Below are 20,551 nucleotides of genomic sequence, written 5' to 3'. Positions count from 1 at the left end.
TCACAGAAGCAAACCACGTGAAGTTCTTAGGCCTAAATCTTGACAAAAATTTAAATTGGAAGGTACACATAGATTTCTTAGCAAATCAATTGAACAACTTAGCATTTGCAATGTGTATTTTGTCAGGTGCCACAAACATAGATACCAGAAAGATAGTTTATCACTGCTACTTTGAGTCAGTTATTCGTTATGGCATAATCTTCTGGGGAAATTCAGCTAATGTCACTAGGCTCCTAGTATTACAAAAGAAAGTAATTAGAAACATGTGTGTTGCAAAAAAACGGGCATCCTGTCGACCACTGTTAAAAAATTTAAAAGTACTATCTATCCCCTCACTTTACATATATGAGATGGTGGTGTTCCTATATAGAAATCAACATACACTAGACAATTTCCATTTTGACCACAACTACAGCACTCGCCACAGAGATAACTTCAAACTTCCAACACATCGTTTAAAACTTTATGCCCAAATGCCAGAGTATATGGGGTTAAAAATTTTCAATAAAATAAAAGGCAGTAATATATTTAAAATGGAGATTGGTTCACTGAAAAGATTGCTCTTTACTCTCCTGGTGGAAAAGTGTTATTATTCTGTCGATGAATTCATTGAGGACAGCTTCACAATCTGAACACAGGGATTGTAATACATTTATTATTTTATGTACATGTGTAGCTGTAACTTAGAAATGTAAAATATAATGTAAACTTTTGTAGTTCTCTTAAAAAAGTGAAAAAAGTTTCTTTTGTAAACCTTGACATGTCTCCTGTACATCAAATCAAATGATTTGAAAATTGTATGTAATGAGATGAATAAACCACATAACATAACATAACATAACTTTGACACCTTACTGTACACCATGGCATCATCAGCAAATGACTGGAGCTTGCTACCCACTCTATCTGCTAAATCATTATGTATGTAGAGAACAACAGTGGTCCTATCACTCTTTCCTGGGGCAGTCCTGACGATAGCCCTGTCTCTGTTGTAAACTCGCTGTCAAGCACAACTTGCTGGATTCTATTACTTAAGAAGTCTTCGAGCCACTCGCATATTTGATTTTATTCCGTATGCTCGAACATTCATTAAAAGCCTACAATGAGGCACCATGTCAAATGCTCTCCAGAAACCTAGAAATATGGAATCTGCGTGTTGCCCTTCATATTTCTCAGTATATCATGTGAGGAAAGGGCAAGCTGAGTTTTGCATGAGCGGTGCCTTCTAAAACCATGCTGACTTGTGGACATAAGCTTCGCAGTCTCAAGAAAGTTTATTATATTCGAACTGAGAATATGTTCAAGGATTCTGCAGCAAACAGAAGTTTGGGATATTGGTTTGTAATTTTGCAGGTCCTTCCTTTTACCCTTCTTACATTTTGGAGTCAACTGCACCTTTATCCAGTCACTTGGGTCTTTGTGCTGGGCAAGAGATTAGCAATAAGTGCAAGATAGGTAAGGGGCCAATGACATAGAGTACTCTTTGTAAATTCGAACTGGAAATCCATCCAGACCTGGTGATTTATTTACTTTCAAATCTTTCAGTTGTTTCTCTATGCCAGGGATGCTTATTACTATGTTGTCCATTCTGGATTCTGCCTGATGATCAGATGACATTATGTTTGTATGATTTTCCAGTATGAACGAGTTCTTGAATGTTAAATTTAAAATCTCTGGCTTCCATTTTGCTGTGTTCACCTGCCACACTAGATTGGTCAACAAGGGACTGAATGGAAGCCTTAGACCCACTTAGCGATTTTACGTAAGACCAGAATTTCCTTGGGTTCTCTGCCACATCTTTTACTAAGGTGTGACGGTGGTAGTTGTTGTATGCTTCATGCCCAGATCTTTTCACGGACGTACGAATCTCTACTAACCTTCGCTTGTCATCATTTGCGTGTTCCCTTTTGAACCGAAAGTGCAACAGCCTCTGCTTCCTCAGCATCCTCCAAATTGTTTTATGAAACCACTATGGATCTTTTCCATCCTTTATCCACTAGGCACACAAGTCTCCAGACCATGAGTTAGAATCTGCGTGAACTTTGCCAATAATTCCTCTACATCCATCTTACTGGAAGTAAGTTATGCCAATTCACTGTCCAAGTGAGATGGTAATAACTGCTTATCTGCTCTATCTAGTAGAAACACACTCCTAGCCTTCTTGACTTATTTATTAACTTTTGTAATCAAAGTTGCTGTAATGACATCATGTTCGCTAATTCCCATTTCTATACTGACATTGTCGATAAGGTCTGACCTATTTGTAGATAAGGTCTGGCCTATTTGTAGCTACAAGGTCTAAGATATTTCTGTGTCGTGTGTAATGCTGAGCTAGCTACTCAAGACATGTTTTCAGAAAACATTTTCAAAGTATTTCAGACAACTGTCTCTCTGTACCCCCTGCAATGAATCCATAGGCATCCCTGTCAGTTGGTTAAAGTAGCCTCCAACTAGTATTGCATGATCTGGGTATTTACGCGCCATTGACCGTAGACTTTCTTTTAATAACTTTAGAATTGTCACAGCAGAATCAGGTGGCTGATAAAGCATCCAACAATTAACTTGGTTTCACCCACACCTCTGTCACATGCAACTTTGACTTCACTAGAGATAATATTTTTGTCAGCTGCAATGAACACTCCCCATCCTATAGCCTCTAATCTGTCATTCCAATATACGTTCAATGACTCAAAATATGTCAGAGCTTTCCAGTTCAGGTTTCAGCCTGCACTCGGTCCCAAGAATAATTTGAGCATCTTTACACTGCATGTCTTATAAAGCGTTATGTTTTTAAAGACAAATTTATTTGTTTATAAACTGATAAATAAGTTGATACTAATAATATACTGTGATATTAAAATGGTTGATTGCACACTCAACATTATGTGTGCGCGATGTGTCTATAAGCTTCCGTGTGGTGTGGTGAGGAGAGACTGTCGGTGGTGACAGCACATTGGCATGTGATACTACTGTGCATTCTGGTAACAATGCTCATCCTTATATAGCCCTGGTAGTGGTGTGATGTTACCAGTGCTCATTCCATCGCTATATAAGACAATGTTTTCATCCCGTGTCTGCTGCACTATATCATGGACATCACAATTCCTACTTGCTCTGTTATGCTATGCTCAGCTGCAAACTGCTGTCTTTATTGATGGTGTCATCATAAATTTTGCTTTTTTAGTCATATGAAGTTAAAAGTGGGTGCAGCAGACATAGGATGGAAACATTGTTTTATATGGCTATGATTCCAAAAACAGGGAGTGGGCAGAATTGTACTTTTACTTGCTGCAGCCAGTAATAGTTCAATGATCTGCCATCAATGCCAGAAACAATTATGCTTGTGCGCTGCACTATTTGAACACTGCGGGTGACTGACAGTTTGTGATGGCGCATTGGCAACACTGGACAGTTGGCATGTGAAGTTGAGAACTGTGATAGGATAAATTAAGCCCCAAAGTATGAAATGCGAACCAACAGGTAATATAAACCAAATTTTAGTGTAAAATCCTTCACCAACGAACTGAAGTATTTCATAGAACAAGTTTATAAGCAGGTCTAAAAACCAGGGTTAGGGTTAAAACAACACATAATCAAAGTATTTTAACAAAATAAATAATTAAAGAGTGAAATTAATCATGAGTGCATTTGGTAAGATATATACATTGCTTGTTTTCCAAATCCAAGCTTCTGTTGTATCTGATATAAGAAATGTACCACCAACTTTTAGTTGTATCTGCACAGCATTGGCTTTTAATACAAAAACCACCAAATATTATATGGGTTGATCAACCATTGGTGAAATCCTTTTTGGAAATTGCTAGAAACAATAGGCAAACAAATAAATAGTGAACAAACTGGAGTGGAAGACATATTTATGACTGTAATGAAACCAAACAGAAGGTGGGCAAGACCTGTTGCCATGTGAAGGGGTGGTTGATGAACCAATGAAGTTCTTCTTTGTATTCCAAGAGATAAGGAAAGACCAAAGTGATGGCCTAATGGAAAAAAGAGTAAATGACATTAGAAAACATGCAGAATCAATACAGATAAATTTTGTTGCAGTGCGTAATGTATGGAGAAGCCTGGAAAAGGTGATTATCAAGCAGTTATTGTCAGCTGGCTGGTAATGATGATTCAAACATATCTGATATGGGTACAAGGCATTTAAACTTAAATAACAGTTTGGAAGGCTGTAGTAACAATCTAAAAAATTTGGCTGTTATCTGTGGGTGTTTACAACAGTCTGGCTACAGTGTAAAAATGAGACTGCTTTCTTTCCTCTCTACTTTTTTATAGAGTTCCATACCTCAGTCAGTAAAAATGGAACCTTTACGGGATCACTTTGTTGTCTGTCTGTGTGTCTGTTCAACTATTTAAAACCCTTTTTTGCAGGAACAGGTAGCTATATCAAATTGAACTTTTCCATACATTGCGGTCTACAGTCCCTTGGTGGTGTAAAAAAATTGAAGCTTCTAAGTCAGTGCACTCAGAAGATATGGTCATTTATGTCATGTATTTTGATACTTGCAAACTCGCTCATGAAAATCTATAGGCTACTTCCTATTGACCTAGAATCATGATATTTAGCAAGAAGCAAAGTTTCACAGTATGAGCAAAGGAAAAAATCCGAAAATAGTTAATTTGTGACTATATAACACAATTTTTTTCTGCCCTTAAGACCCATCTTGCTTATGTTGGCACTGATAACAGGCAAAAATCATTGATATTCTTAATTGCTGGGGTGGATGAGCAATCTTTACACATAGTTAAATTTGTATGGAAACCCCAGTGCTCGAGCTCTACTTGCACTTACCCAGATTCTTGTACTAGTGCTAATATTTTGGAATTTGGGGATCCATAATTGTGTGTGTGTTCAGCCTAGCAACTGTGTTTCACAATTACCTCTTTCAATATGAAATGGACAACAATTCAGCTCTTTCTCATTGATAAGTGCTGTACTAAAAATTAGTTACTGCATACATTATGAATTTTTAAATACATTAAGAAAATAGTTGCTCCAGTTTTGAATTACTATATTGGAACAATGTTAGTGTTATAAGATAGTCATTTTATTGGTGATATTCATCCACTTTTGGGGATTAAAGTATGATTCCACTCTCTTAATCATCGTCAGACAAAATCAGTTTCTTGTCATGATCAAATATCTTCGTACGTTCGCAAGTATTATATGAAATAATGTGTTTTGAGATTGGAAGTTCCATTTAGAGATTTATAGTAATGAATGAATGAATATATGCTGTCTGTGCTGGAATTGAAACAGATTCTTATTATGCTTATAGGAAGCAGCATTAGAGAGGCTGTATCGGTGGGCACAAAACAATTGTCGAAGTATCGAGTCTCCAGAAATCAGTCTTTTGCTAATGCAGGCAATGACACGTTTGCAAGACAGACCTGTTTTATTCAAGTAAGTGTTTTATTCTAAATTAAAACTGTTACTCCATTATTATAGTTTTGAGCTTAAAAAATTACTTCCATTTTTAATTAAGTGATAGGCTTTGGTAACTACAGCTTACAGACTAATGTAGTACATGAAAAGAAGTATTACATGAGAAGGAAAGAGTTCAGTATTGCCTGAAGAATGCCATTGAAAATAAGGGTTAAGAGGTAGCATACACACCTTCGCTGGCATGAAAAGCTGTGACAGTGTGAGAAAAGGTGAATATGTTGAACAGCAGTGTCTTCATAGGTCTTCATATATAGGATTTGCATCATAGTAATTTGATATACTGTTAAAACAGCAATCACCATTGCTAATCATTCAGAGCTATTTGATCTTTACTGCCACTGTTATTTCCATTGCTCACACTAACAGACACGCTTTATCTGAACATCTCTTCAGTTTAATGTGGTTTCTAACTCCAGTGTCATTCATTTGTATACTGAATACTACTATTGTTGGGAAATGGTTGAGGCAACTGTTAATATTGCAGTGTTATTGAATAAGAAAATGTTCTTTGAAACTTCTTTCCTTTCATTATTTATGTATCTCATAATGACAGGAATTAGAAATTCGAAACCTATAGCACTTTCCCTCCCTCCCGAGTATCAACTTTCCTTTTCATAATATTTTTACATTCCATCCTGGATTTTCCATTGTTTTATTTGATGTCGATAGTATTGTGAGGATGTAGGCTGTTCTGTAATTCTTTTGTTTGTAATTTTGTACCAGTGTTCTGTATATAAACCTGCAGAGTTCATTAAATATATGCTGAATGAAAAAGATTGTTTTAATCAGAAGTTCTGTAAATTGAATTTGGAATTTGCAGATATATTATTGATGAGTACTGCACAGCTCGTCGATCAGTGTTAGTCCGCGCCTTTCTTGATGCTCTTACGCAAGGAGGTCCAGGAGGAACTCCAAAACCAATAGAAATGCATGCACATGATCCACGCCGATATGTAGGTGACATGCTTGCATGGCTGCATCAAATGATACCATCAGAGAAGGAGAATATGCTATCCCTACTTAGAGGTTGTGACAAGATAGGTATGAATAGGTTCTACTATTGTAATCTTAGCTTTGATTTATAATTTGTAATGTATTACCATATACTATGGATAACTATACAACAGTTCTTGGTTTCTTCAGAAATATATCATGGTTCAGCTACTTACTGCACCTTGTGGTGCCCATCTTTGGACAGTAGTGAACAAAGTGTTGAACATACGTTTGATGCACAGTTTATCTTGTTTGTGGTGTTCTTCTGTATATCTGACATTGCATTTAACTTTTACTTTGTATTCATCAAGACCTTAAGCTCAAATTTCTTGTATATTGTTTGGAACAGTACCCGTTCTTAGTTCATTAATATTAATTACTTTATCATCATCATTGAAGTTAGCCCCTGGTAGCTGAGTGGTCAGCGCAACAGAATGGTAATCCTAAGGGCCTGGATTTGTTTTCCGGTTGGGTCAGAGATTTTCTCTGCTGAGGGACTGGGTGTTGTGTTGTCCTAATCATCATCGTTTCATCCCCATCGACACGCAAGTCGCCAAAGTGACTTCAAATCTAAAGACTTGCACCCGGCGAATGGTCTACCCGACGGGAGGCCCTAGTCAAATGACATTTACATTTATCATCATTGAGCTTTTGTTATGAAGGTCAATCTAAGGAACTACTCTTAGGATTTTGATTTGGTTTATACTAATAAATAAATTCCCTCACAAGAAAGGTTTGCTTATGTAAAGCAAAAAATATTTCATGCAAATTGGCTGAATTATGATTATTACAGTCTGTATGTGAAGGTTAATCTCAGGAACTACTATATGGATTTTGATATTGTTTTCACGAATGGGTATCAACACATGAAATATTTTAAAATATTATACATGTTGTTGTTGTTGTCGTTGTCTTCAGTCCTGAGACTGGTTTGATGCAGTTCTCGATGCTACTCTATCCTGTGCAAGCTTCATCATATCCCAGCACTTACTGCAACCTACATCCTTCTGAATCTGCTTAGTGTATTCATCTCTTGGTCTCTGTCTACGATTTTTACCCTCCATGCTGCCCTGCAATGCTAAATTGGTGATCCCTTGATGCCTCGGAATATGCCCTACCAACCGATCCCTTCTTCTGGTCAAGTTGTGCCATAAATTTCTCTTCTCCCCAATTTCATTCAATACCTCTTCATTAGTTATGTGATCTACCCATCTAATCTTCAGCATTCTTCTGCAGCACCACATTTCGAAAGCTTTTATTCTCTTCTTGTCCAAACTATTTATCGTCGATGTTTCACTTCCATACATGGCTACACGTCATACATATACTTTCAGAAACGACTTCCTGACACTTAAATACCCCTGCGGGTCTGGGGTAAGAATAGGCCCGAGGTATTCCTGCCTGTCGTAAGAGGCGACTAAAAGGAGTCCCTCCCCCTCAAGGGGGTAGTTAGCGCCTGCGTCCAGAGACGGACGGTTCCACGACCTCTATTTGCGGTCATTTTGCTTTTTCACTTCTCGTTTCTTCCTTCCTTTGGTTGGTTCCTTTCTTTGCTCTTCTCCATCTCACTGTCTTCCTTACTCTTTCCCTTGTCTTCTTCTCCTTGCCTTCTCATTGCCTTCTTCTCCTTGGCTTCTCATTGCCTTCTTCTCCTTGCCTTCTCTGGTCACCGCCTCAGCGTTTGAGACAGTCTGTCCTTTCTCTCCCTCTCTTCCTTCTTTTTCCTCTTCTTCCTTCCTCCCTGTGCGCGCCTGAAGGCCGACCCACACGTTCGCACGCGTAGCCGGTGACGGGGTAACGCGTAATTCCCCACCCTGGGTAGACAAGTAAGGCACGCACGTACCCCCTGGTAAAGGCCAGGCCCGGGCAGGGGTGATTGCCTGAGCTGATACCTTCTGAACATGCCGATTGGTCCCTCCGTCTGTTTCTCGGGAGGTGTGACCTGAGGTGTAAACATTCACCTAAGGCGGGAGTACCCTCTGAGAGGGTCCCCACAAGGAAGGAGCGCACCATCGGAGACGCTGGCAATCGTGGGGGATTCCTCCGCAATGGATTTCTCTCCATCTCTCTCGACTTCTGCCCAAAAAAGGAAACTTGACCAGCCACCAGTGACAAAAGTACTACCGCCTGCCCCACAGTTCCTCTTCGTTTCTCGATCTGAGGACGGAAAGGATTTTTCCTCTGTCAACCCTTTCGTTATCCAGAAGGGCATAGATCATAGATGCCATAGCCGGATCTGTCAAGTCATGTACCAGGTTGCGTAATGGTACCTTGTTACTCGAAACTGAGAGCGCCTTTCAGGCACAAAAACTTCTTCGGGCCACACTCCTGTACACGTTCCCTGTCCGGGTGGAGGCTCACCGCACTTTGAATTCGTCTTGTGGTGTGGTCTATACTCGATCACTTGACGGATTGACTGACGAGGAGATTCAGTCTTTCCTCGCTGAGCAGGGCGTGACGGCTGTCCGTAGGGTCATGAAAAAGGTCAACAATGACCTTGTACCGACCCGGACACTTTTCTTGACCTGTGACAGTGTTCAGCTGCCGTTGCGTATCAAAGCGGGCTACGAGGTTATTTCTGTTCGCCCCTATGTCCTGACACCTACGCGCTGCTACCAGTGTCAGCGTTTTAATCACACTCGCCAGTCTTGTTCCAATGTGGCTAAATGTGTCACTTGTGGCAGGGATGCCCATGAGGGTGACTGTCCACCTCCGTCTTCTCGTTGTGTGAACTGTCAGGGTGACCATGCAGCGTCCTCCCGCGACTGTCCTATCTACAAGGAAGAACGCTGTATCCAAGAAATTCGGGTCAAAGAGAAAGTGTCCACCTCGGCTGCTCGCAAACTATGTGCTTGTAGGAAGCCCGCGCTGCTCCCAGCGGGAAAGTACAGTACTGTCCTTGCCTCTCCTCGGACTACCAGGGAGGTGGCGACGCAGACATGCGATCTGACCTTCGGCACCACGGTCGTCCGTTCGGCCAGTGCTAAGATCGCGCGGTCGACGTCTCCTCTTCTTCCCGTCACCCCTCCAACACAAGCACCTTCATCAGCTTCTGCCAAGATGAAGACCCAGAAATCAGATGCACGGGCCTTCAAGAAGGAACCGTCCCGTGCAGACTTCCTACGTACCTCGCACTCCCAGCCGTCGACCAGAACTTCCACTAAAAGACCTTCCAAGAAGGCTCATAGGAAGCACAGTTCTCCTTCTCCTCCACGGCGCATTTCTTCTCCTGCGCCACCCAGCGGTTGCCGCCCCAGGCCGTCATCTTAAATCGCCTGGCCGCACCGCTGGTAGCAGAACATCTGGCCATCCACCGGTGGAGGAAGCTCCTCCTCCCGGCCATCTTAACGAGATGGCCGATGAACCTATAGAACCAATGGACGATGGCTGTCTGCCTACTGATAGCAGCGGCAGTACTCGCTCGAAGCCAGGCCCTCAGCGGCCTTCGAGGTGACCCCTTTTTTCATCTTCCTTTTCTTCTCACGATGGCACTTATTCACTGGAATATTCGCAGCATTCGCTCCAACCGAGAGGACTTGAAGTTGCTGCTCCGCTTGCACCGTCCGCTCGTCGTAGCCCTCCAGGAAGCTCCGCCCATGCGATCACATTGCCTTGGCACACTACACCTCTGTGCGTTTTGACCTACCCCCTGTGGTAGGTATTCCGGCTCATGGAGGGGTTATGTTGCTGGTCCGGGATGATATTTACTACGATCCCATCACATTGCACACCGGTCTGCAGGCAGTTGCCGTCAGAATTACTCTCCTTGTGGCCCCTGAGGATATCTCCAATGCCTTCGGCCGGTTTTTCGCAGAGGTTTCGAGCTCCGCTCATTACCACCCTGCCTTCCTCCCCCGCAAACAGGCAGAGGAGGCTAGGCCACCTAACTTCCGCTCCTCGAATCGTGAAAGTTATAATGCCCCTTTCACCATGCAGGAACTCGAAAATGCACTTGCCCGGTCACGGTCCTCCGCTCCAGGGCCTGATTCTATTCATATTCAGATGCTAAAGAAGCTTTCTCCTGCGGGTAAAGGTTTCCTTCTTCATACTTATAATCGCATTTGGATTGAGGGACATGTTCCTGCATGCTGGCGCGAGTCTATTGTTGTACCGATTCCTAAGCCGGGGAAGGACAAGCACTTGCCTTCCGGTTATCGACCCATCTCGCTTACCAGCTGTGTCTGTAAGGTGATGGAGCGAATGGTTAACTCTCGTTTGGTTTGGCTGCTCGAATCTCGGCGCCTACTTACCAATGTACAATGCGGATTTCGTAGGCGCCGCTTTGCTGTTGACCATCTGGTTACCTTGTCAACCTTCATTATGAATAACTTCTTGCGGAAGCGCCCGACCGCGGCTGTGTTCTTTGATTTGGAGAAGGCTTACGACACCTGTTGGAGGGCGGGCATTCTCCGCACCATGCATACATGGGGCCTTCGCGGTCGCCTCCCTCTTTTTATTCGTTCCTTTTTAATGGATCGACAGTTCAGGGTACGTGTGTGCTCTGTCCTGTCGGACACCTTTCTCCAGGAGAATGGGGTGCCACAGGGCTCAGTTTTGAGCGTCGCTCTCTTCGCCATAGCGATCAATCCAATAATGGATTGCCTCCCAGCTGATGTATCAGGCTCCCTTTTCGTGAACGATTTTACCATCTATTGCAGCGCGCAGCGTACATGTTTCCTGGAGCGCTGTCTTCAGCGTTCTCTTGACCATCTTTACTCCTGGAGTGTCGCCAATGGCTTCCGTTTCTCTGCTGAGAAGACGGTCTGTATTAACTTCTGGCGCTACAAAGAGTTTCTCCTACCGTCCTTACAACTCGGTCCCGTTGCTCTCCCATTCGTGGAGACAACAAAATTTTTAGGTCTTACATTTGACAGGAAACTTAGCTGGTCCCCACATGTCTTATTTGGCTGCCCGTTGTATCTGTTCACTAAATGTGCTCCGTGTTCTCAGTGGTATGTCGTGGGGAGCGGATTGAACCGTCCTACTTCGCCTATATCGGTCGATCGTCCGCTCAAAGCTGGATTATGGGAGCTTCGTATACTCCTCTGCACGGCCGTCCATCTTACGCCGCCTCAACTCCATACAACATTGGGGTTTACGTCTTGCGAGCGGAGCGTTTTATACTAGTCCCGTCGAAAGTCTTCATGCTGAAGCCGGTGAATTGCCACTGCCCTACCGGCACGATATACTGCTTTGTCGGTATGCCTGTCGGCTACTGTCAATGCCCGACCACCCGTCTTATCGTTCCTTTTTTGACGACTCCCTCGATCTTCAATACGGGTTGTATGTCTCTGCACTGCTACCCCCCTGGAGTTCGCTTTCGTCGCCTCCTTCAACACCTTGATTTTTCACTCCCTGCAACCCTTAGAGTGGGCGAGAGCCACACGCCACCTTGGCTCCAGGCTCAGGTTCATGTTCACCTTGACCTCAGCTCGCTCCCAAAGGAGGTTACCCCCGGTTCGGTATACCGCTCCCGTTTTGTCGAACTTCGTTCGAAGTTCATTAATATGACCTTCATTTATACAGATGGCTCTAAGACCAATGACGGGGTCGGTTGTTCTTTTATTGTCGGGGCACAAAGTTTCAAATACCGGCTCCATGGCCATTGTTCGGTCTTCACAGCTGAGCTCTTTGCCCTCTACCAGGCTGTTCTTTACATCTGCCGCCACCGACATTCTGCTTATGTCATCTGCTCCGATTCCCTGAGCGCCATCCAGAGCCTCAGTGATCCGTATCCGGTTCACTCTTTCGTGCACCGGATCCAACGCTCTCTTCAGCAGCTGGTGGACGACGGTTCTCCGGTTAGTTTTATGTGGGTTCCTAGCCATGTCGGTATCCCTGGGAACGAAGCTGCTGATGCCGCGGCCAAGGCTGCGGTCCTCCAGCCTCGGACAGCTTTTTGTTGTGTCCCTTCTTCAGATTGTAGCAGGGTCATTTGTCGGCGCATTTTATCGCTGTGGCGTGCCGATTGGGCTGCACTTACGGACAACAAGCTTCGGGCCTTGAAACCTCTTCCCGCGGCTTGGACGTCCTCCTCACGCCCCTCTCGGCGGGAGGAGGTAGTTTCGGCCCGGTTACGAATTGGACACCGCCGGTTCAGCCATCGCCATCTGCTGACGGCAGCGCCGGCGCCGTTCTGCCCATGTGGGCACTTGCTGATGGTCCGCCACATTTTAACGTCCTGTCCGGATTTTACTACACTGCGTCTTGATCTTGGCCTGCCATGTACTCTCGATGCTATTTTAGGAGATGACCCAGGAGCAGCTGCTCGCGTTCTTAGTTTTATCAAATTGACCAACCTGTCTAAGGACATTTAATTATGCCGTTTTTTTAAAAAATCCTATGCCTGTCGATCTTTTATTGTGTTTTCCCTTTTAGTTGCTGTTTTAAACTTTTGCCTCGCGGTGCATTCCTAACGTAATCTGGGCGCTAATGACCGTTGAAGTTGGGCGCCCTAAAAAAAAAAAAAACTGACACTTAAATCTATACTCGATGTTAACAAATTTCTCTTCTTGAGAAACGCTTTCCTTGCCATTGCCAGTCTACATTTTATATCCTCTCTACTTCGACCATCATCAGTTATTTTACTCCCTAAATAGCAAAACTCCTTTACTACTTTAAGTGTCTCATTTCCTAATCTAATCCCCTCAGCATCACCCGATTTAATTTGACTACATTCCATTATCCTCGTTTTGCTTTTGTTGATGTTCATCTTATATCCTCCATTCCGTTCAACTGCTCTTCCAAGTCCTTTGCTGTCTCTGACAGAATTACAATGTCATCGGCAAACCTCAAAGTTTTTATTTCTTCTCCATGGATTTTAATACCTACACTGAATTTTTCTTTTGTTTCCTTTACTGCTTGCTCAATATACAGATTGAATAACATCGGGGAGAGGCTACAACCCTGTCTCACTCCTTTCCCAACCACTGCTTTCCTTTCATGCCCCTCGACTCTTATAACTGCCATCTGGTTTCTGTACGAATTGTAAATAGCCTTTCGCTCCCTGTATTTTACCCCTGCCACCTTCAGAATTTGAAAGAGAGTATGCCAGTCAACATTGTCAAAAGCTTTCTCTAAGTCTACAAATGCTAGAAATGTAGGTTTGCCTTTCCTTAATCTATTTTCTAAGATAAGTCGTAGGGTCAGTATTGCCTCACGTGTTCCAACATTTCTGCGGAATCCAAACTGATCTTCGCCGAGGTTGGCTTCTACCAGCTTTTCCATTCGTCTGTAAAGAAGTCGCGTTAGTATTTTGCAGCTGTGACTTATTAAACTGATAGTTTGGTAATTTTTACATGTGTCAACACCTGCTTTCTTTGGGATTGGAATTGTATTCTTCTTGAAGTCTGAGGGTATTTCACCTGTCTCATACATCTTGCTCACCAGATGGTAGAGTTTTGTCAGGAATGGCTCGCCCAAGGCCGTCAGTAGTTCCAATGGAATGTTGTCTACTCCTGGGGCCTTGTTTCGACTGAGGACTTTCAGTGCTCTGTCAAATTCTTCATGCAGTATCGTATCTCCCCTTTAATCTTCATCTACATCCTCTTCCATTTCCATAATATTGTCCTCAAGTACATCGCCCTTGTATAGACCCTCTATATACTCCTTCCACCTTTCTGCTTTCCGTTATACATATGATCTGAATTTTCTCAGAGTTTCTTCCTAGGTTCATTTGTAACTTTTTTTAAATTGTGTATGAATTAGCAGTAGGAATTTATTTTAAAATTTTTAGTTTCATTTAATGAACACAGTTCATTAGTGTATTGCTTTTGTTTCCATTTCAGATGTGATGGAACATGTACAGCTGGCACTTTCAAATATAACGGAAGGTGTATGCTACCCTCTTAGAGTTCGTGTAGAACAGATTTTATCAACGGACTCAAAGGCAACTGTTTTTTATGCTGTCTATTGCTTAATCTGTTTCTACCACCATATAATTGAGCAGGTAAGAAAATAGTTCAGTTTTCGTGCAACTAACTAAAGATATAGCCATTTAAAAATTTTATTTTGAATAGAGCTTAGTTGATTAAGATGGAAATTACCCATTGGACTGATGAAAATCTGAAGTTTTGCATGTATTGTGGGAGTATGTGCTTTTGTGTGGGCACCACGTTTAACACAAAAAAGTGACATTATGTCAAGAAAACTAGTAAATTATGAGAGAAAATTTCTGATCAGTACTTGCTTTAGTACTGCCTGTAGGGGCATTTAAAAGTAAAAATGATGACACGGTCCTGCCTTTCGAAATTATTAGTTCCTTCTGAGGTAGGAGACAAAAGTAGGTGTGGAAGTTTAAAAAGAAAGGATAAGTCACTCAGACTCCAGAATAAGAGGGCTCCTGCTGTAGTAAGGATAAGGGAGACAAAGATGATCTGCAGTGGTGCAGCAGTCATTCTCATAATGGCACTGAGCCATTGTTGATGAGTTGGATGTTGAGATGGCGCAACTAGCATTATTGTAGAAGACCATGCTATTTTTACAATAACAAATGAGGAAAATAGATAATGCCTTGCCACAAGAGATGAGATCAGTCTCAAAGGCCTCACAAAGAATGGAGTAAAAGAAATTTTGAGAAGAGATTTTTAAATTGGATTCTCGAGTGCTAAAAGTCAGTTTTGAGCTTCTGGAGTTAGAGAACTCCAGAGTGACTCAAAAATACACTGCACCCATGCCCTTGTACTTAGCTTCATAAAAACAAGCTCATTGTAGGAGACACTTGTAGCTATCTTGCATGACACTACATGCACGAAATTAATCAGTCACACTACTGCACTACAATAACTTTATTCTCTCTTCAGTAATTTACAACTGTCAAAGCTGAACAAAAAAATAATTGGCCGACAGAATAGAGACCACTCAAGATGAAGCAGCTGGGACATATATGTGAATAATTGGGGTGAAAGCAATGGAAAGGAAATGGAAGAGGAAAGAGATAGGAAGAAAATAATGACTTCAAGCTGCACAGGGCATTGCGGCAATGCAACAACAAGACAAAAAATTTGTGCTGGACTGAGACTCGAAACCAGATGCTCTGCTTCCTTAACCGCCTTGGCCATCGGGACACATTTTCCATCAGTTACCAACTTCCTGCTCTCTGTACCACCACAACCCCCACATATTAATCTCCTACTCGCAGATTTCTAATTCCAGTAATAGCTCAGACATTGCTTGTGCGTCTGTACTGAAACTTTTCCTCAAACAGCTGTCACGCCCATAGAATTAAACAAACAAAAATCACTTTGCAGTTTACTTTTCTGCTGACAATTTCCACTCAGACCCTGTGCAGTAGAACAGAGCTTCAGCAGTGTGCAGGCATTTAAACACTCATTGTCCTGCTCTGGTGTAAATTGCTGGAGTCTTAGGTGTCACCTCTTGGCTTGTCTGGAGCGGTTGTAGATGAAGCACCTCTGTGTGCTCCTTGTCTTATGAAACCTGTTTGGACATGGTAGATGCTAGTTTTTTATGGTTCTTTTGAACTATTTCATTGTCTGATGCTTCCTGTTACATTGTATGCACATAGTGTGTTCTTCCTGTCGTTAACTCTTTGTATGGCTGTTGCAGAGGGAGGCATACCACATCGGTCCTTAGCACTACATGTGAGCATGTTCACAAGTCCTTGTGTATGAAAATCTTGTTATCCTTATGCTGTAATATTAGATTTGCGCATAAGTTTTTAATTTAGCATTCCATTTTCTGAAGCAAATGTGGTAGTTTTGCAGCTTCTGGTCTGGGCCATGTGAAAGAAAACTGACGGGAGGCATAAAGCCTCTCCATACACCATCACCACTGTGGAAGTACCGATGTCTGACTTGCACATGGTTTGGATGCCCAACTAAACCAGTGGCTGCATAGAGGTTTTCTGTTTTGCTATTTTCATTTCTACTAAAAGCAAAAGTAATCAATTTGCAGCCCAAATATATGGTGAACAGTTTGGCTTCACGTATGGTCGGAAGTTCATAAATAGCTAGAAGCTTGTGGTCATACGTGCTCCGTATGACCTGCACCTCTGTGACCTTGCTTGAGGAAAACCCAAATGGTTGCCCTTTTGCACCAGCCGATGGAAAGCAGCTGCAGTTGCTTGTTGGTTGGCATCTACCACCAGTTGGAGCGTTGCATCATGAATGAATGGGATTGGCCAAAATAACTGCTTTTTGCAAGCTGGACTTTGCCTGGTCACAAGATCATTGCATTTTTGATGTCAATACCAACAGTTGTCTTGCCTGCTAGCACAGTCGTCAGTAGTGCTAGCACCTTGGCTGTTCCCAGTAGGTGTCAACAATAGAAGTTGAGGACTCCAGGAATCCTCTCAATTGATGATAATCCATTGGTTGAGAAATGTTCTTTACGACATTGATATTGCCTATTAGATGTCACATGCTGGCCAGTGACACTGAGTGACCTGGGAACATCACTTTTTTTTGCCAAAAATTACATTTTGCCTTGTTGATTACTATGCCATATTTGCCTATCTGGTCAGATACCACCTTGAGATGTTCAAGTACCATCAGGTTAGTGAAGAATACCATTATATCTTTGAGGTATACAAAACAAGAAGCTAGCCTTTAGAAGACATGACGTACGAAATGCTGTCATGTTTGTGCTGCTGTTTTCAGCATAACAGCATTTGTAACTGTTCAGATGACCCAAATGGAATTGTTACAGTGGTCTTTGGCACATCTTCTTCTGCCACAGGTATTTGATTGCAAAACTTCTAGCAATCTATGACACTAAAAATCATGGCTTCTGCTAGCTTACTGGTGAAATCTCTAATATTCAACACTGGATACCTGTCTGGAATTGCATATGCATTCAAATTGTTGTAATCCACGCAGATCCTCCAGATGCATCTTTTTTTGTGACAAAATGCAGTGATGACACCCACTGGCTGTCTAACCTGTGTGCAATCCCTGGTTGCATCTTATTCTGAAATCTCCTCTTTGCTATGGCAAAATGGTCATGTGCTAACCTTTGTGGCCACTGTGAAACCAGTTCCCAGTACAGTCCTAATGTGGTAGACTGTTTTTCCCCCGCACTCTTACTTCGACTCCAACTACTGTGGTCCTCCGCCTGTTTATCCACACTGCAGCTTGGTCCCATGGTGCTCACAGTGCTCTGTCCTAATGAACCTGTCTTGACCCCTCTATCCATCATAATGTGCCCTCCACTGAGGTCCGTCTTGAGCTGCTGGTGACTGTCGGAATCTGCACCTAATATGGGTTCCACCACATCCACTAGCACAAACTTCCTCTGGCACTTTCTACTAAACCCGAAATCCACTTCTTTCTTGCACTCTCTATAAGTTGCTATGGATGAACTGTTGGCCACCTTGAGATGGGCAAGACTGGTTGGTGTTTTGCTCATTTCATGAGTGGCTAGTGGGACAGTGCTAACATCTCACCCAGTGTCGACCAGAAAGCAACAACCTGTCCTACTGTCTCTCATGTACAACCTCCATGACCATGTTAACAATTGGATTGGTTTCTCACTTGGGTGGCAGCTGTAACATCCTCGATTCTCTCTTTGTGTTACTCCCATTTGCTCCTTTGAGCCACCTCACCTATTGTTGGCCACATGCCATTTAGATAAGTACACGGGGACTCACATCTTGTGGCCCATTCGCCAAAACATAGGTGGTGACAATCAACTGATTCTTGTTGCTTCTTTTGAATAATGTTATCTCTGTTCTTAATGTCCTGCTTGGGTGTAGCCTCCTTATCCCACACCATCATTGTTCTCTCTTTCTGTAGTGCATCTACCTGCTCTTTCAGACTGCGTAATTGCTTGATGTCTGTTTTTTTTTTTTGTTCTTAATTGATTGCTGCAGTCTCTTGGGCATTGCCTTCCCTGGTCATTTTCATCACACTCAATGTGGTCGCTAAGTCCAGCACTGCATACACCTTGCGTGTGAATAGGATTGTGATTTTCCTTTCCCTTTTTTATATATATATCGAATTGTCACTTGCACTCAGCATAACATAATACTTGCAAATCTATCATGACTCAAAAATCGGCTTGGAAATCTTGTTTATAAAAATGGGTCATTTTACCAATAGTCAGTAAGTTTTGGCAATACCACAACACACATGAGCAGAACTGTTAAAAAATAATGTACTTGTACATGAGACCATTTCTGCTACATAGTTCTTCTAGTTGATGCTGCATTACATTTCCGCAATTTTTTATGAGCATATCGGTTTCTCTCAGACTTTATGCTTCAAATAACACTATCAGTAAAACAGTTCAAGAAGAAATCCTAAATGTTTCTTCCTTTTACTAAACAATTGGTTCCAGAGACAGACTGAAATACTGGATGCTGAGGTTGTTCAGTGTGTTCTTGCCAGTCACCTGTATTAATTGGTGTAACACTACAGTTATACATGTTGCCGCAATACTTGTTGCTTGCTGCAGCTAGTCATTTAATGAAAACTCGTGAAACAAATTGGACAATTCTAATGTGTTTATTTTGTGTATTCTATGTCTAGATTTGTAACAAAGCTGAAAATTAAAGTGGAAATTGTTACTATATTCATTAGTTGAAACACTTTCTGGCTCATAGTTACTTCAATAGCAGAATCATTTTCCCAAAATAAAATGTCAAGAACTTAGCTTTCTTGAAAGCTTCTAATCATCATTTTTACTTAACAAGCTCTTGGAGAATTAATGAGGTTATAGTGCATGCCAATTAAAAATGTGTTCAGAGATTCTACATCTACATCTATACTCTGCAATATGCTATGAGGTGCATGGCAGATGGTATGTCCCACTATACCAGTTTTTCGGGTTTCTTCCCTTTCCATTCATGTATGGAGCACAGAAAGTTGAATGCCTCTTGGGTACAATAATTATTCGAATCTTATCTTTGTGATCCCTATGTGACAGATACATAGGGGATTGTAGTATATTCCTAGAGTCATCATTTAAAACTGGTTCTCGAAACTTTTGTTAAGAGACTTTCTCAGGATAGTTTACGTCTATCATCAAGACTCTGCCAGGTCAGTTCCTTAATTATCTCTGTGACATTCTCCCATGTATCAAACAAACCTGTGGCCATTCGTGTCACACTTCTCTGTACACAATCAATATCTCCTGTTAGTCCTATGTGGTAAGAGTCCCATACACTTGAGCAATATTCTAGAACCCGTCACAGGAGTGACTTGTAAACTATCTCCTTTGTAGACTGTTTGCACTTTCCAATATTGTACCAATAAACTGAAGTCTTCCACCTGCTTTCTCCATGACTAAGCTTGAGAACCCGTCACAGGAGTGATTTGTAAACTATCTCCTTTGTAGACTGTTTGCACTTTCCAATATTGTACCAATAAACTGAAGTCTTCCACCTGCTTTCTCCATGACTAAGCTTGTGTGATCATTCCATTTCTTATCCCTACAAAAAGTTACACCCAGATGTTTGTATGAAGTGGCCAGTTCTAACAGAACTCATTGTTATTATGGTTGTAGGATATTACTTTTTTTTTATTTTACATTTCTTAACATTTAAAGCAAGTTTCCAATTTTGCACCACTTTGAAATCTTATCAAGATATGACTGAATATTTTTGCAGCTTCTTTCAGATAGTGCTTCATTATAGATAACTGTATCATCTGCAAAAATTCTGAGGTTAGTATTAATATTGTCTGCAAGGTCATTAATACACAAATGAACAGCAAGAGTCCCAACAAACTTCCCTGGGGCACACCTGAAGTTACTCTATATCTGATAGTGACTCTCCATCCAAGACAACATGTTGCATCATCTCTACCAAAATGTCCTCAATCCAGTCACAAACTTCACTTGATACCCCATATGATTGTACTTTTGACAATAAGTGTAGATGTCGTACTGAGTCAAATGCTTTCTATAAATCAAGAAATACAGCATCTACCTGCCTGCCTTGTTTCAAAGTTTTCAGTATCTCATGTGAGAAAAGTGCAAGCTGGGTTTCACATGATCGATGTTTTGGAAACCGTGCTGACATTGAGGAGTCATTCTGTTCAAGATACCTCATTATTTTTGAGCTCAGAATATGTTCTAAGATTCCACAACAAATCAGTGTCAAAGATATTGGATGGTAGTTTTGTGGATCCC

At 41.9% G+C, this 20,551-nt stretch overlaps 1 protein-coding gene across 2 annotated transcripts in view; it reads left to right on the top strand.

Moving 5' to 3' along the window:
- Positions 1-20,551, top strand: part of LOC126482325 (conserved oligomeric Golgi complex subunit 6) — a 120,581-nt gene that overhangs the window by 30,304 nt on the left and 69,726 nt on the right. For both annotated transcript variants that reach the window (XM_050106371.1, XM_050106372.1), the window contains exons 4-6: positions 5,304-5,428; positions 6,291-6,511; positions 14,251-14,411. In XM_050106371.1, the coding sequence (XP_049962328.1) occupies positions 5,304-5,428; positions 6,291-6,511; positions 14,251-14,411 (507 nt within the window). The remainder of the gene's footprint in view (positions 1-5,303; positions 5,429-6,290; positions 6,512-14,250; positions 14,412-20,551) is intronic.

This window comes from Schistocerca serialis, chromosome 5, assembly GCF_023864345.2.
Source record: "Schistocerca serialis cubense isolate TAMUIC-IGC-003099 chromosome 5, iqSchSeri2.2, whole genome shotgun sequence".
In the NCBI taxonomy this organism is placed as follows: domain Eukaryota; kingdom Metazoa; phylum Arthropoda; class Insecta; order Orthoptera; family Acrididae; genus Schistocerca; species Schistocerca serialis.
The sequence above is the reverse complement of the archived record's forward strand: the minus strand, read 5'-3'. Positions and strand labels throughout refer to the sequence as shown.